The 17,231-nt window shown below is 35.3% G+C and overlaps 1 protein-coding gene across 1 annotated transcript; it reads left to right on the top strand.

Annotated features, from left to right (window-relative positions):
- Positions 1-16,060: 16,060 nt before the first annotated feature.
- Positions 16,061-16,693, top strand: LOC140004818 (SNF2 domain-containing protein CLASSY 3-like). Its single transcript, XM_072044967.1, has one exon. It carries the CDS (start codon positions 16,061-16,063, stop codon positions 16,691-16,693), a length of 633 nt encoding a protein of 210 aa, XP_071901068.1.
- The last annotated feature ends 538 nt before the right edge of the window (positions 16,694-17,231 follow it).

Raw genomic sequence — 17,231 nt, 5'->3', positions numbered from 1 at the left:
TCATATCACAGGCGTTCTCCTTTTTTGAAAGGTGAACATGGTCATAATCAAATACGATCATGTTAATGCATCTATATGCTATGACTAAGAGTTAGAACTATATATTATATCCTTTGTTCTTGGGAGTGAAATATATAGTGTCATAAGATGATAAGATTGGTAATGAATGCTCCAAAGGTTGCAACCAACAGGGATTGATCCAATAAAGGACCTTGATTTATTGATAATTGATGCTTTATAATAAATAGGTTTATCTATATTAACCTGTAAAATCGAAACCTAGTGGACTAAGTAGGAAAGGAGTTCAATTTTATTAAAATGACCGTAATGTTTAATTAACCATCTGGTTTTTGATTATCTAAGAAATTTAATCACGACTTTATATCATTAACATTTTAAGCTGTTTAACCGGCCAAATTAAAGAAGAAGTACACGGATGTTGTGTCTTTGGCTAAATTGATGACAATTTTTCATAATTATAATGAGCACTAACTAGCCTATTGATAGTTCTAGCTGATATTTAGGTTTTTGCTTGTTCTAATTTCTTAATTATTAGTGTAAAAGTTTTTTATATAGAAAATAGTAGGTTTGGTAGTATGACATAGAAAGAGAATAATTAAAATTTGAATGGAGATTATTAATTAGTGTAAAAAAGACTTATATTGAATGGAGATGGTTGATTAGTGTAAAAGAACTAAGGTTGATTAGTGAATGGAGATTACTTTTGGACTTCCTACTATTGTTCACAGTTATATTTTGTACATTTTCTAATGTAATAAAACTACTATCATATTCCATTTACCATTTATTCCAATCTTTTTATTTTTCTTCGTTTCTCATTTTCATAGTCCATCTTACATTTGATATTTTAATCTTTTCTTATTTACTTTTACATTTGTCATTTTGGCCCCCCCCAAAAAAAAAAAGAATAAACCAATACAAGATGTCGTTATAATATAAATTCCTTGCCTTTTAAAAATGGGATAATTTCAAAAATCTCCCCTAAGGTTCCTGACAATTTCATTGCCCTCCTCCAAGATTTTAAAATATCACTTAGCTCTGCTGTCAGTCAATTGGGATTGAATGCTTACCTCATGGATGGTCAAATGACTTTATTACCCCTACAACTTAGGAAATTTTACATAGTTATATGGAAAGAAATAATTGAGTCACTTGTACTACCATAATTTGGAATGTAAAAAAATTTGAAAATCTTGAATACCAAGTTTTGTAATGATAATTGTTAACATTTTAAAATTCTATTTCTAAATTTTAATAGTTCTTGTAATTTCTTCCCCCTAAAAGAGATTAAAATTCCTATTGAGATATTATTATTTCAAAATTTTTTCATAAGAATAACAAGATGAATACGAACATACATGAAATAAAAAGGGATAAATTTTTAAAATATGTTTACAATTAGATTTTATTAAGTTATGGATAACGTGTAACTATACATAATCTATACTTTCCTGCTTTTCCAACATATTTATTTTTTTTCCTTTTCTTTGTATATGTAATCCCAACAAGAAAGTTAAAAATGATTTTCTCCACTTTGATTTACTTATTTTTCCATTAAAGTCATTTCCATTCTATTCATGCAAACATTGCTTGAGAGTTGTTATTTTTTGTGACAAATGATAGAAATTTCTTAGTAATCATGTAAAATAATGGACCTTGTAAGTGAAAGAAATAATTCAAAAACACATATTTTAGCATATTTTATATTTTTTATTTATTGTGGCATTTTTCTTAAAGAGGCCATATTTTGTCTTGTCCAATTGTTGTTCAAAATCTTCCAAATTCCACTACTAAGAATTTAGGAATTCTATGTATAAATGTGGATTCTAAATTAATAAAATTTCCTCTCCAATTCTTTGATTTTGCGAGCCATTGTTAATAATTCTACTTGGCTCATGCTACTGTTGTAATTTGCCTCACTTACATTGACACTTTCTAACAATAGTTTTTATTTTCTATTCTTAACTAATATTTTCTTTTGATTCTAAGTCAATCAACTAGTAATAAGTTGAGGGACACTTTAGTATGAAATATTCTTCTCACTCTTCTAATCATTTTTTATTATTAATTTTAATACAAAAAAAATAGAAAACAAAGATCAGCAAAAATATTGGATTACATATAAAATTAATTCGTCAAAAAAATCACTAGTTTGACATTTGATTATAATAAAAACCTAGAGGCAATAATGGTAGTTCTACAATTTTATTGGCAAAAAATTTTAAAAAAGGAATAAGAAGGAAAAAGAATGAAAAATAATTTTAAAACTCATTCTAAGTATAAGCATACGCAATAAGAGAATTTCATTAAAACATTTAAGGGTAAAATTCTCATTTTAAATGATAAGGGAGGTATGTGTAATTTTTCAAACTTCAGAAGAGTTTAGTGAAATTGTCAGAAACCTTAGGGGAGGTTTCTGAAATTATCCCTCGAAAATTTTGGTATCATGGTTAATGATTAAATTTTTTGCCACAAGCAAGAGTTAGTACAAGGCTTTCTAAGTTGGAACTAAAGCAAGGAATTCTTTTATTTTTGTTGTTTGTGTGGAGGTTCTGCATAATTTGTTCTTTCTATGCTGGTCTAACGTTGGTATAAGTGATCAGTTTTAGAAAGTCTGTAGACTTGAAACTACTGTAGGATTTAACTTTTTATTCTTTTATCTTTATTCGTCGAAAAATCTGGTCTAAAATTGTTGAACTAGTCGATGATTGAAATAGCCTCATGTAATTGAGAGCCGCATTCAAGCTTTGTCCTTTTTTTTCTGCAAAATAATGTCCTTGTTTGTTAAAGTTCTGTTCCTGTGTGAAATTCAATGCTTCGCGGACTGAAAAGTCGTCTTATATGTTTAGGTGTTTTGTGTGCTTTCGGTGTGGATAGAGAGTCAAAGAAAGAGAGAGAAAGGGTACTTTGATGGGGATGGAAGTGTATAAATTTTTTTTAGGCAAAAATGAACTATTTTATTGATATGCAATTCAGCTGTACAATGGAGAAAAGAACTCCTACTGCATCTGAGATACTTCAGTGATCGTCACTATACACAAGTGTGTCTATCTATAGCTACTACTGCAACTATTACATCAGACACTCTATTGACAACTTCCATTCAATCATCAACTGCTAATTCTTTTGAATTCGTGGAGCTTTAGGCCATGAAACAACCACCATTTAGACCACTTTACTGCTAGCTGTAAGGACTTGTCCAGTACCTGTAACAACATGTTGTAAAATCCTTCTATTCCTCTCCTAACAAAGATACTAGACAGTGACAGTAAGAGATAATCTTCTAATCTTAGCAGCAAAGGAGTTTGAACCACCATGGTGACACCACTAGTCTACTTCCTGTTCCCAGGGTAAGCACCCCATATACAGCAAGCACAATCTTTGCACTTTATCCCATATACACCTGGAGTAGGAACACTCGAAAAATAGATGTTTAACAGATTCGGTGTCTTCATTGCATAACACACATCTATGAAGTATATCAGTCTCACCTCACTTGATAAGTCTATCTTTAGTCATCAACTTTTGCTTTAACATCAACCACAGTATAAACGCATAGTTGGGAACAAAACCTTTTCCCTAAACTAAAGAATGTCGCTTCACTTTTCTATCTGCCCGATAAAGTTTCTTCAAAGCAGATTTAACAAAAAAAACACCTGAACCACATACAATCCACTTCACATGATCCTCTCTATGCATTTGCTGCAACATAAAATCGGGAATAGACTCTTGAAACTCTTGCACTATTGCATTAAACCTCCTTCCTTTGGGCTAGGACCATGTTCCATCATTCGCTGGATCACTTATCTTAGAGTTAATAGACAATCCTAAATTCTTATATAAAGATTCAGGATATCTTAAATATAAAAGCCCAAGTGCATGCCAATTATCAAACCAAGAAAAAATGCTCTTACCTTCACCATTTTAATCCATGGCTGAGCAAGGTGCCTAAGGTGTAACAACTTTCTCCAACACCATGAACAATCAGAAGGAATTTTTACTTCCCATAGACTGTGCCCTTTCAACATCACAAAGTGTTTCCATCTAACCCATAAAGTATCATTTTTCTGACATATATTCCAAATGAACTTAAGGATCAAACACTTATTCCAGTTGGCTATGCTCTGCACTCCTAGTCCACCATTCTTCTTTGGTTTACAGACATCTTCCCACTTTACTTTTGCTCCATAATGTGATTTAATTTCACCATACCAAGGAAATGAGGATAACATGCTGTCAATCCTTTGAAGTACTGCTTTGGGTAGTGTAAAAACACTAGTCCAATGGAGGAAGATACCACTAAGGATAGATAAGATAACCTGCAACCGACCTCCATAGGTAAGCTTTTTTACTGCCCAACATTGTACCCTCTACTGAATCTTCATAAAAACAGGTTGGCAGTCCTTGTAGCTGAGTTTTCTTGAACTAAGAGGTGGACCTAAGTATTTAACTGGTAGTTCACCCTTTGGCATCTCCAATATGTTGCACAGTTGCTATCCCACTTCATCGCTATCACCAGCTATAGACACACAACTCTTATGAAGATTAGGCTTCAAACCAGAGAAACTTCCAAATTCAGCAATCGTGTCCCTGACCAAACAAAAAGAATGCTCAATACTGCTAATATAGAAACAAATCATCTGCAAATGCAACATGGGATAACTCCAAATCTAAACAATACGAATGAAAATCAAATCCTTTCCCTCCAATATTCCACTTCAGCAATGAAGTGAATAAAGTTAAGCAGGAAAGAAACAAGAAAGAGGAAAACAAATAAAAGAAGAGAACCCCTTAAGAGAAAACTATATATAAAGAAAATAAGAATTCACCATGAATAGTACTACTAGGACAAGGTCAACAAATTTTTAGAATGAGGCAGTCAAATGTGGAAGATTGAAGAATCTCAAATCTTATGATAAAATTTGGACTTTGTGATGAAGATCGATGTTTATGAATGAAAAAGCAATTCAGGAAATGAGGAAAGGAGACAATGACAACTTGGTAGATAGATGATTTCTAGTACCAAGCAACATTATGTAAACAAGGCCACAGATGATGACCAAAGAAAACTTGTTCCATGCCATTTATTTGTTTCACAAGGGGACTTTTCGAATCTATTGGAATGTTTGGGTTTTAAGAAATTTATTTCAATTAGTTCTTTTGTTTGAAGGCTATTCTATGGAGACATTAAATGATGTTTTGACATGGACGGTTGTAGATTTTTTTTAAAAAACTATTATTAAGGTGGAACACAAGTTTTTCATCATAATGCTGGATCATATCTGCAAAAAGTTGCTTTCAACTTGTTCTGCTCCCAATTGTGTATGTACAGTACTACTTGGCTGAGAAAATCATACTTTTGGTACTTGTTTCCATAAATATGTGTGTTGCTCGTCAGAAATAAGGGATACCATCTCCATGTCACATGCCCTTTATAGTGTGTACTTTTATAAGCATGTCCTTTTTTGGAATCAAGAGATTTTTCTATGTTCTCTCCTATTTTGCATTTATATTGCCATTATTTACTAGATGATTTTATGGGATTTTTGTTTACTGTCGTCTTTGTTTCTATAATACTTTTTTTCTATCTTCTTTGAGAAAGATTTTGTTGGTTTGGTGGTTTTGATTCCTAAAATCTGTAGAGGACTAAATGCATAGCTAGTCTGCTTCCATGTGATCTCCGAAAGCTTCTGTGTTAGTGGTAGTGAACCCTTTATTTTGTTATTAAAACAATAAAGAATTTGTTACGCATTTTATTTTGAATACTTTGCGGTTTAAAAGACACGCATTAAAAGTTGCTGAATGTTTTCTTGGCTCTTGGGGCATAACTACTTGGTTAACATGGAGGATGTTGCTTAATTTTCCAGTGCTCAAAAAGCTTGTGTTCAGGCTTTTTTCTCATCTTATCAGAAATACGGTACCTCAATACTCAGTAATGTAGGATATGTAGGATATGTTTGTCATATTTCATCTTTATTTCTTGAGAAATCTGATCTAAGATTGTTGAGCTAGTAGATGCAAAAGGGCCATGTATTGCTTCCAAATGCTAGTTTGTTATTGGCTTCATCTGCCATGGAAATTCATTAGGGCAAGTAGATTGATCATATCAAGATCTAATGGGCTATCATAGAAAAGAGCAATATAAATCTTGGTTAACATTTTAGTCACGGGGTTTCGCTTTCAGATCAAATGCTTGCTTGTGAAGTACTCTAGTTCTGAAAAAGACATTTACTTCCCTAGAAAAGATCGATTTCCACAATATTTACTTCCATGATGCACAAGTCACTATGAAGCTGTACTTAATGTTGAGAGCATGTTTCTCCTTTGGGTCTAAGACATTTTATCTTTTATCTTTATATGTTGGCAAATCTGGTCTAAGATTTTTTAGCTAGTAGATGATTGAACTAACCAGTTTTTCATAGGTGTAATGGTAAGTTTATGAAGAGGATCATTAAAAATGGACAACCTACTTTAATTTAGAAAGGCATTAAAGCTTTGTTTTTCTTATCTCCAAAATAGTATCTTTGATCTTTAAAGTATTGTTACTGTGTATGACTGTGTGTTTGTATGGAATTCAATGCTTTGTGGGGTGAAAAATTTGGTTTCATGGTTGACAATCAAAGTTTTCTGGTATAAGCTGGAGTTAGGATAAGGTTTTGCTGTGCTAGAAGGCAAAGAATTTCTCTTATTTTTGTTGTTTATGCAGATGACTTGTACCTTGCACCTTTTAGAATAATGTTCCTAGACCCTGATGGTAAGGGCTATTTAGCCAGAGTTGAAGTTTATACTGCAGCTATAGCTTAGCTTCTGCATAATTTGTTTCTTTTTCTTGGAGGTCTGCAGGTCTATCATTGGTTTAAATGATCATTGTCACTTTTACCAAGCTATGGTAGTTTCTAATTTTCTATGTGTTGCTATTTGGGTTTATAATCTTTGCTTTCTTTAATTTTTAGGTAACATGGAAGAAAAGAGAAGCACTGTAGCGAAGTGGACAAGGGCTCAAATAAAGCATATGACTAATGAATACAATGAGAAGAAGCAGGAGAAGAAAGAGGAAAGTGAGAGAGCCCATGGCTCTCATGAAATGAACGCTACTGAGGGAAAAAAGAGGGAAGAATTGGAGTCAGAAAAAGTCACAAGAAATGTCGAAGAAGTGGTTAGAATTAGCAGCAGTAGCAGTGATGAAGAGCAAGAGAGGGAAAATGTAAACTGGAAGATGTTCAATAGAAAGACGAAGGGAACTGCTAAAAAGATTTTCAATAATGATGTGAGTAGTGGAAGTGATGTTAGGATTTTGGGGGAAGAGGAAGTGGTGAGGGAAGAATTGGAGTCAGAAAAAGTCACAAGAAATGGTTAGAATTAGCAGCAGTAGTAGTGATGAAGAGCAAGAGGGGGAAAATGTAAACCGGAAGATGTTCAATAGAAAGAGAAAGGGAACTGCTAAAAAAATTTTCAATGATGATGAGAGTAGTGGAAGTGATGTTAGGATTTTGGGGGAAGAGGAAGTGGTGGAAAAAGTGAAATTGAAGGAATTAGATAGGATGAGGAAGAGAGACACTATTTACAGGGGTAAGAATAGTGATAGGGGAAGTGGAAGTGATGTCGTGCTTGTAACTGAAGAAGATGTCCCTCCAAACTTGAGATGTAGTTATGTCAAGGGTAGGAAGCAGTTTCCATGTAGAAGAAGAAAGAGGGTTAGAAGTGATGGAAATGCAACAAATGAAAGAATGACCATGGAGAGTGAACCTTCAGGGAATCGAGCTCAAGACAAGGAAAAGGGTCTTCTAATTGAGAATCTTGATGATCTCAACTCAAAATCCTCTAGCTTTGAAGAGGATGCTGATGATTCTGATAATGCCTGTAGTGAAGAAGAATCAAGGAGCTTTGGTACACAATCAAACCATTGGGGTTATTGTAGTGAGGATAACCTTGAAGGAGGGATAGGAAAAGATGATGGCTTCATTCAACTACCAAGTCCAAAGTCCAGAGAACACGAACCAGGACTCGAAACATCAAGGAAGTGATGTCTTCTTGTTTCTGAGAGTGAAAGTTCTGATTCTTCAGGTAAGGATTCTGATTTATCAGATCAGAAGCCAAAGAAGAAAAAGGAAAGCAGTAGGATATCTAAACCCTCAAAGAGAAGAGAAAGAGATGTGGATTACATGAATATTCTTCTGGGGTTCATGCTGAAGGATGATGAGCAGACAAACAAACCATTTTCTTTTGAAGACAATGGTTCTACTCATATACTGCCATTAAAATTCAGATTTGATGACGAGGATTTAACCCCACCCAAGAAAGAAGACTGGCAGAAAGAAATTGATGATCTTTTTACTGAGATGGAAATGTGTCTCACATTACCAGATTCTGACTTTACTGAATCATCCGAGGTAATGGTGCTTTGTTAATTTTGAGAGATTTGACATTCTCTGATTACTACAGTGTGATTTTTGGATTTGGAGTTACATAAGTATCTACATAGTTTCCATGCAGGTTGAACAGTTTAACTAATCCTAGAGAAACGAATGATTGTTTCTTCAATACGTTACTGCTGATAATGATTTGAAAGATAGCTCATTATTATGCTGCTGCCTTATTCCTTCTGTTGGATCCATTCTTTGTCTGTCAGCTGAGTTTGGAGATTTTAGTTAATCTGCTAATGTTTTGACTTCTGCCCTGGAATACTGAAGTTGATGCCTTAGAACTTTGAAATGATTTGGAAACATGCAGTAGGTATCATCTCATGTTGGTCATCTAATATCTGTTTCTTCCTCGGTTATTATCTAATAATCCATGGTTAACAAGATCATGTAGTTTTTCAAATAGTTATAGTTTTGTTGACAGTATGCTTTCTTATGTAGTTTTAAGAATACAATACAAGTTGCTGTTTCATGATCAATTGTGCATGCTATTTAGTTGATCCTAACATTGTATGTTTGTTACTGATGGTGATGGAATGTGTTAAAAGAATATAAGTATTTTTGTAGATAATAAATTAGTAAGGGTATTCTTGTAAATAATTTGTTAGGTTTGTATTCCTATAAATACTAGTTGGTCACTCATAATACGGTGATTAGATGTTTTCCTCCCAAAATACCTGTTAACATGGTATCAGAGCAAAAGTCCTAGGGTTAGGGTTAAATATCTAGTCAAAAGTACTGTTCAGCCGCATTGTTCATCGCGACACTGTTCACGCGCGTACTGTTCACGGCGCAGTACTGTTCACGCCGTTACTGTTCACGGCGCAGCACTGTTCACGACGTACTGTTCACACGTCACTGTCATCTCGAGTTTTGACCTTATCTTTGGTTTGATGTGCTATTCGTCATGGTTGAAATGTTTGTTCATGCGGTTACCGCTAACCAAATTGAATCGAGTTTTTCAGCACATGGGTCCCAGAAGACAGTTACTATACCTGAGGAAGATTATGTTAAATTCCTACAGTACCAAACTACAAATCACGCATCTCTTCCCTCTACTTCTTTAGCACAAAAAGGTAATGACTCATAGATTATTGATTCCGGGGCTACTGATCATATGTCAGGTACCTCTAAAATTTTTTCTAATTTTCAAGAGTCTACTCCCTTTCCTCATGTTACTTTAGCTGATGGATCTACCACTAAAGTTAAAGGACTAGGCACTGTAGAAATTAATCCATCACTTCCGCTGTCTTCTGTTCTTTACATACCCAATTTGTCCTTTAATCTAATGTCTGTTAGTAAACTCACTAAATTTCTACAGTGTACAATTACTTTTTCTCCTGATTCTGTTGTCATTTAGGATTTGAAAACAAAGAAGATGATTGGTAGAGGGCATGAGCATAATGGTTTTTACTTTCTCAACTTCAATGGTCCGATAGCATGTCCTGCTACTGTTTCTCCTCTTGAAATTCACTGTCGTTTAGATCATCCGTCTTTACAAAATTTGAAAAAGTTGGTTCCTATTTTGAGTCAATTATTTTCGTTAGAATGTGAGTCTTGTCAGTTAGGAAAGCATCATCGTGTTTCTTTTGCTCCTAAAGTCAATAAATGGGTTTCTGAACCCTTTTTGTTAGTTCATTCTGATGTTTGGGGTTCTAGTCGAGTCACTTCAAAGTTAGGTTTTAAATATTTTGTAGTGTTTGTTGATGATTTTTCCAGAGTTACATGGCTTTATTTAATGAAAAATCGTTCAGAATTATATTCCATTTTTTGTGCATTTGTTACAGAAATAAAGAATCAATTTGGTGTGCCTGTACGTATACTTCGCAGTGATAATGCGAAAGAATATTTTTTCACTCCTTTTAATACCTTTATGACTAAGTCTGGTATTATTCATCAGTTCTCTTGTCCTCACACTCCACAACAGAATGGAGTTGCTGAAAGAAAAATTGGACATTTAATCGAAATTGCTCGAACACTGTTGTTGCACATGAATATGCCCAAACAATTTTGGGGTGATGCAGTTCTAACTGCATGTTATTTAATTAATCGCATGCCATCTAATATTCTTAGAGGTCAATTACCTCACTCCATTTTTTTTCGTCATGAACCTGTGTTTAAATTGCCTCCTCGTATTTTTGGATGTGTGTGCTTTGTTCATCAGTTTGCTCCCGGGGTGGATAAATTAGATTCTCGTGCTATTAAGTGTATTTTTTTAGGATACGCACAAGCGCAAAAAGGGTATAGATGTTACAGTCCAATTTTAAATCGATTTTTTACTTGTGCTGATGTTATTTTCTTTGAATCCACTCCATATTTTATCAAACAAAGTATGTCTTGTGAGTTAGACCAGTGTCCCTCTTTTTTCTCTCCTGTTTTACCAGTCCCTTCCCCTTTATTACCTGAGTTATCTAGTCCACCAGATTCCATAACTCGATTATCTCGTTCTCATCTTCAAGTTTACTCTCGTCGTTCCATAGTTGAGAAAGTTCCTGATATGCCACGCACTTCACCAATTAACTTTTAATCTTCAAATCCAGGTATGACGCCCTCCTCTGAGTTAGATCTTCCTATTGTTTTACGCAAAGGTAAGAGACATTGTACTTTTCATCCTATTTCTAATTTTGTTTCTTATTCTCGTTTTTCTATGTCATATTCTTCTTTTGTTGCTTCCCTTGATTCTATCTCCATTCCTAAGTCTATTGCTTATGCTCTTAATCATCCTGGTTGGAGATTAGCTATGTAAGAAGAGATGTCTGCTTTGGAACAAAATGGTACTTGGGATCCTGTCCCTCATCCTTCAGGTAAGCCTGTTGTTGGTTGTAAATGGGTGTACACTATAAAAATGCAGCCTAATGGTTCTATTGATAAATTGAAGGCTCGTCTGGTAGTTAGAAGATTTATTCAAGTGTATGGAGTAGACTACTTAGAAACATTTTCTCATGTTGCAAAGATTACCTCTGTTCGTCTTCTTATCTCTTTGGCAACAATTTATAATTGGTCATTGCATCAGTTGGATGTGAAAAATGCATTTCTGCATGGAGATTTGGAAGAAAAGGTATATATGGAACAACCTCCTGGATTTATTGTTCAGGGGGAGAATCCACGGTTGGTTTGTCGTTTGAAAAAATCCTTATATGGATTGAAACAGTCTCCGAGGGTTTTGTTTGGCCGGTTTAGTAGTGTTGTCATGGAGTTCGGTCTAACAAGATGTGGAGTAAATCACTCTGTATTTTATCGGCATTCTAATACTGGTAAAATTTTATTAGTTGTTTATATGGACGACATTGTGATTACATGTGATGATGTTGTGGGGATCCAGAAACTTAAATCCAATCTGCAGGCAAACTTTCAGACAAAGGATTTAGGTCATTTACAGTATTTTCTGGGTATTGAGATAGTTCGGTCTAAATATGGGATTTATTTATGTCAAAGAAAATATGTACTCGATATGTTGAGTGAAGTTGGAATGTTAGATTGCCGACCTGTGGATACTCCTATGGATCCCAATGTAAAATTAGCAGGAGATCAAGGTGCATTACTTGATGATCCTAAGCAATATCAAAGACTTGTGGGTAAATTAAATTATCTCACTGTAACGAGACTTGACATTTCGTTTGCAGTGAGTGTTGTGAGTTAATTTCTTGATACCCCTCGTATTAGTCATTGGGATGATGTTATACGGATTCTCAGGTATTTTAAGAGTGTTCTTGGAAAAGGGTTGCTGTATCAAAATCATGGACACACTGATATTGAAGGATATAGTGATGCAGATTGGGTTGGTTCTGCCTCAAATCGAAAATCGACTACAGGATATTGTGTGTTTGTTGGTGGTAATTTAGTGTCGTGGAAGAGTAAAAAGCAAACAGTTGTATCCAGATCAAGTGCAGAATCTGAATACCGCGCTATGGCTCACACTATGTGTGAGTTGGTTTGGTTGAAGAGCATGTTACTGGAACTTGGGTTTGAGCATAAACAGCCTATGAATTTAGTGTGTGATAATCAGGTGGCTGTTCATATTGCGTCTAATCCAGTATTTCATGAAAGAACAAAACATATTGAAGTTGATTGTCATTTCATTCGACAGAAATTGCTTAACGGGGTCATCAAGACATCTCATGTACCGTCTGTAGATCAATTGGCTGATGTGTTTACCAAGAATTTATGGGGCTCTAGGATAAAATACATTTATAACAAATTGGGTGCTTATGATATATATGCTCCAACTTGAGGGGGAGTGTTAAGAGAATATAAGTATTCTTGTAAATAATAAATTAGTAAGGGTATTCTTGTAAATAGTTTGTTAGGTTTGTATTCCTATAAATACTAGTTGGTCACTCATAATACGGTGACTAGATGTTTTTCTCCCAAGATACCTGTTAACAGGATGATTCTATTATTCATTTTAAGTTATTTATGCAACCCACAGGAAAAGCTTGTTGTTCTCCTTTTGAACCACTTTTAGAAATATTTAAGCTAGATATCAGTTTTAATGACAAAGAAAGTTTTCTCATCCATGTGCTGCTGTAAGGAAAAGGAGTCCATGAAATTTAGTCTTACTCTGATATTTTAACTTGTCCATGCATGAAAATTTTGATAATGTGGAAGTAGGCAATTTCCTCTGCTCTTGTACAATAACTTTACAATATTTGGATTGTAAGACATGTTTTCAATTTCCAAACTATACAATATTTTGGATTGTTTGATTTCTTTTTCGTCATCGTTGTATTACGTAAATTTGTTCTAGAAATTTCGTTGTATTCACAATCACATACAGATACTCCCATCTAGTTCTTTGCGAGATCTCAGTCATTAGACAGAAAGACATAAAAGTATTTTCAGTGTGCTATTTGTGTCATAAGAAACCTCCCAAGTTTTGCACCCTTCTGGTCAAATTTACCATTTGGCTTAGATTTGCATCGTCCAAATAATGTTATTGATATTTTTTGCTGGCTTTGCTGTCAATTTACAATGATGTTTTTAGTTTCCACACCTTTTTGGATTTTTAATTTCTGTTCATTCTGAGCACAAGAACATTGATTGAGTTTTCTTCTTATCATACCTGTTTTACTCATTTTAATTATCCGATTGTCCAAATTGAAACTCATGTGAGAAGATTTTGTGTTCTTGTGGTGTTGATCATCAGGATGGCGCTCATCATGTCACTGCAACGGCCAAGTGCCAAGCAGAATAATGTCTCTCAGGGAAACATCAGTTGATTCTTGAAGAACCAATTGGAATCATATGCAGATGTTGTCAAATTGTGCACAAGGAGATGAAGGACATTTTTCCTACTCTGGTATGTATTCCCACTAGTCCATTTGCAATTTTATCTTACTTGAATTCCCTTCTTTTATGCTCCTTACAGATGAACCTAAATAAATGAACTTCATATTCCTAATTTTTTTTTCACTAAGCTCCTTGCTTTATTGGCTCAAAACAGAAGCGTAAGCATGTAAGATGGGGGAACACCATGACAACGACAAAGAAACAAGAATTTCTGTTCTAAGTGCATAACAGACACTATGCTATTCTAGAACTCACTCTAAAACTTTAGGAGAAATGCCTAACTCTAGGCACACTAAACTGAAGAACCAAGCCAAACCACTAACCATACCACAAAGGTCCTGAAAGATTTGCTTGCAAAAATAGTAAACTGGATACAATAGACTTTTCGATAACTTTACAGTTTCCACTTCCCCAGAGCTGATAAACTGCAACAGCAGATCTCACCCTGCACACATTTCTACCAAATGACTTTCCAGCACAGTGTTGTTCAACCCATAACAATTCAATGGACCAAGTCTTAGCAACTGTTTATCTAGCTAGTTCTTAGAGAGTACGAACAAGAGTATATGCTCAGAGATTCATTAGGAACAAAACCATGTTCAACAGGCATACCGCATACCCCGAGAGAGTAGCCTGTCTTTAGTACTTAATCTCCACTCACAAATGCCAACCTTAAGATATAGGAATGTTCTAAGCATATATTTCTTTCCACAGACAACTATATACCTGGATAACTATTAGACTGAGATTGAAACTTTTTCATGGCTAATCTAGTAGTGTAGATTCCTGAAGAATCAGGTTTCCAATCTACCTGATTGTCAAAATCTACAACAGGCAGAAAATAAGGAGTATCATGTGTCAAAGCAGCAGCACCTTTTAATATCCTATCAGAGAACCAAAAACAACCACCTCTTAATTTCCTATCATAGAACCAAAAACAAGCACCATACTTAATGGTAGAGACCACCTTAGCATCATTTTTACTAGCAAAGAGCTTAATAATCTGGGCTGAGTTGTGTAGTGAAATGGGACCTTTACGATATTACCAGAACTTCATATTGTTGCTTGCATTCCCAGTTATTTTTAAATTTTATCTAAATTGCTATTGCCTGCAGAAAAAAGAGACTCCACGAAGACGGGATTGGGTTGACCTTAGCAGAGATTACTTTGGTATTCCTGAGCTTCATCTTGATGACTCAGCCTCTGGAAACTATTACACCCCCATTGATGCTGAAGGCTTTGTACTGGATCATATTCCAGATGACATTAGGATGTCAATGTATAGTCATCAGCTGGATGGATTTGTCTTCTTGTGGAAAAACATAGTAGGAGAAACCAACATCGAGAAGCTGAAAACTGAACTTTCTGATGATGGAAGAGGAGCCATAATATCACATTCCCCTGGCACCGGGAAGACCTGCCTGACAATTGTTTTTATTCTGTCATTGTTGAAAATGTATCCAATGTGCCAACCCGTGATTATAGCTCCTACAAGCATGCCGCTTACCTGGGAAAATGAGTTCCGAAAATGGGGATATAGAATTCCTTTTCATAACTTTAATAGCAAGGATTTGTCGGGAAACGAACTCAAAACTGATGCAAATTTTCTTCGAAGAGTAGGAAGCCGAATGAGAAAGCTGTACTCGTGGACAAAGGAGAAAAGTGTTCTAGGAATCAGCTACAAGTTGTTTGAGCACATTGCTAGTGGACGGAAGGGAAAAGGAAGTGATGAAAAACTTAAGGAAATCTTTCTTCAACTGCCTGGTCTTGTGGTTCTTGACGAAGGGCACACGCCTCGCAATCAACAGAGTCTTGTCTGGAAGGTTTTGACAAGAGTTAAGACAAAAAGAAAGATAATCCTCTCTGGAACTCCTTTTCAGAATAACTTCGAAGAGTTGTATAATACTCTTTGCCTGGTAAACCCAAAACTTTCTGGTTCAGTGACCTCTGAGAGTTGCAGCAGAAGATGGCAGCGGAAGAGCAATGTGGAGAAAGAGAGATGGGTTTCCTTGACCAATGCCATTGATAACAACTCTGACAATGCAGTAGAGGAGCTCAAAGCTATGATAGATCCTTTTGTACATGTACACAAAGGTTCTATACTAGAGGAGAGTCTCCCTGGTCTGAAGGACACACTTGTTATTTTGCGGCCAACTGATGAGCAGAAGGGCATTCTTCAGCTTATATCGGATGATTGAAGCAGGTTTGACCAAGTACATTTGGTGTCACTCATTTCTGTCCACCCCTCATTGGCTGCTTTCAGTAAACGCTTCTCTGCTGACAAAGACAGACTAGGGGTACTTGATTGTAGTCCTTATGCTGGAGTAAAGATGAAATTTGCCATTGAGCTCATCCGATTATGTGATGCATCGCATGAGAAGGTTTTAGTTTTTAGCGTATTTATTCACCCTTTGAGATTCATAATGCAGCAGTTGATAGATCAGTTGAAGTGGAGGGAAGGCATAGAAGTGCTGTATATGGATGGAAAACGTGACGAGAAGAATCGCCAGTCATCAATTAGTTCTCTGAATGATCCCTCCAGTAAGGTGAAAGTTCTTTTTGCGTCCACAAAAGCTTGTTCTGAAGGAATAAATCTTAGTGGGGCTTCAAGAGTTGTTTTGTTAGACGTTGTCTGGAATCCTGCAGTTGAAAGGCAAGCAATAAGCAGAGCATGTAGACTTGGCCAAAAGAAGTCTGTCTATGTTTATCATTTCATAACCTCTGGGACCTTGGAGGTTGAAAAGTATGCTCAACAGACTAACAAAGATCGCTTGTCTGACTTGGTATTTTCTTCTCAAGACAGGAAAAGAAACAAGTCTAGAATCTCATCTGTTTTCAAGGATAAAGTCTTGGAAGGAATGCTTGACAACAAAATGCTGAATGATATCTTTGAGAATGTTATTCACCAGCCAAAGGAATCAAATGCATTTTCAAACTTCAATTATGTTGAGCACAAGCAATAGCCAAAAGACCTTTCGCTGCTGTATCTCTCATCAGTTGTTGATACTTTCGCCTTTTGTTTGGGAGCTCTAGCGACCTTTCTTCTGGTAGCTTTTGAAACTTGCTGCACTTTGTCATTGAGTATACTCTGATAGTGACATGAAACTTGTTCTATGTTTTAAACTTGCTGCAGAGTGGTGTGTTTTTAAACTTTCTTCAAAGGTTTTTCTGTTGTATTTTAATCAGCATTGTTTTACAGAATAGTTTTTGGTTGTCGTGGTTCTTTTTACAAGTTTTTGAAAACTGCCAGCGTGATTTGGTAGTTTTGCCAGCCAATTGTTTGTTGCCTGAGAAAGTACTCGTTCTATGATTGATCAAGTAATTGTTTTGTTTTTCATTCAATGTTATCACTGTGTTTGCAGGGAATAACTACTCTGTGCTACAGACCAATGGTTCATCTAATGAAAACTGAAAAGACTGCTTGGTTTTGCTTACAGCTGTTTTTATATGTTGGTTTAACAGTTTAACTTCAGATTGGTTTCATGGTATGGATGGAGTATA

Source organism: Coffea arabica, chromosome 4c, assembly GCF_036785885.1.
Source record: "Coffea arabica cultivar ET-39 chromosome 4c, Coffea Arabica ET-39 HiFi, whole genome shotgun sequence".
NCBI classification, from domain to species: Eukaryota; Viridiplantae; Streptophyta; class Magnoliopsida; order Gentianales; family Rubiaceae; genus Coffea; species Coffea arabica.
This window is presented reverse-complemented; position numbering and strand designations above follow the sequence as displayed.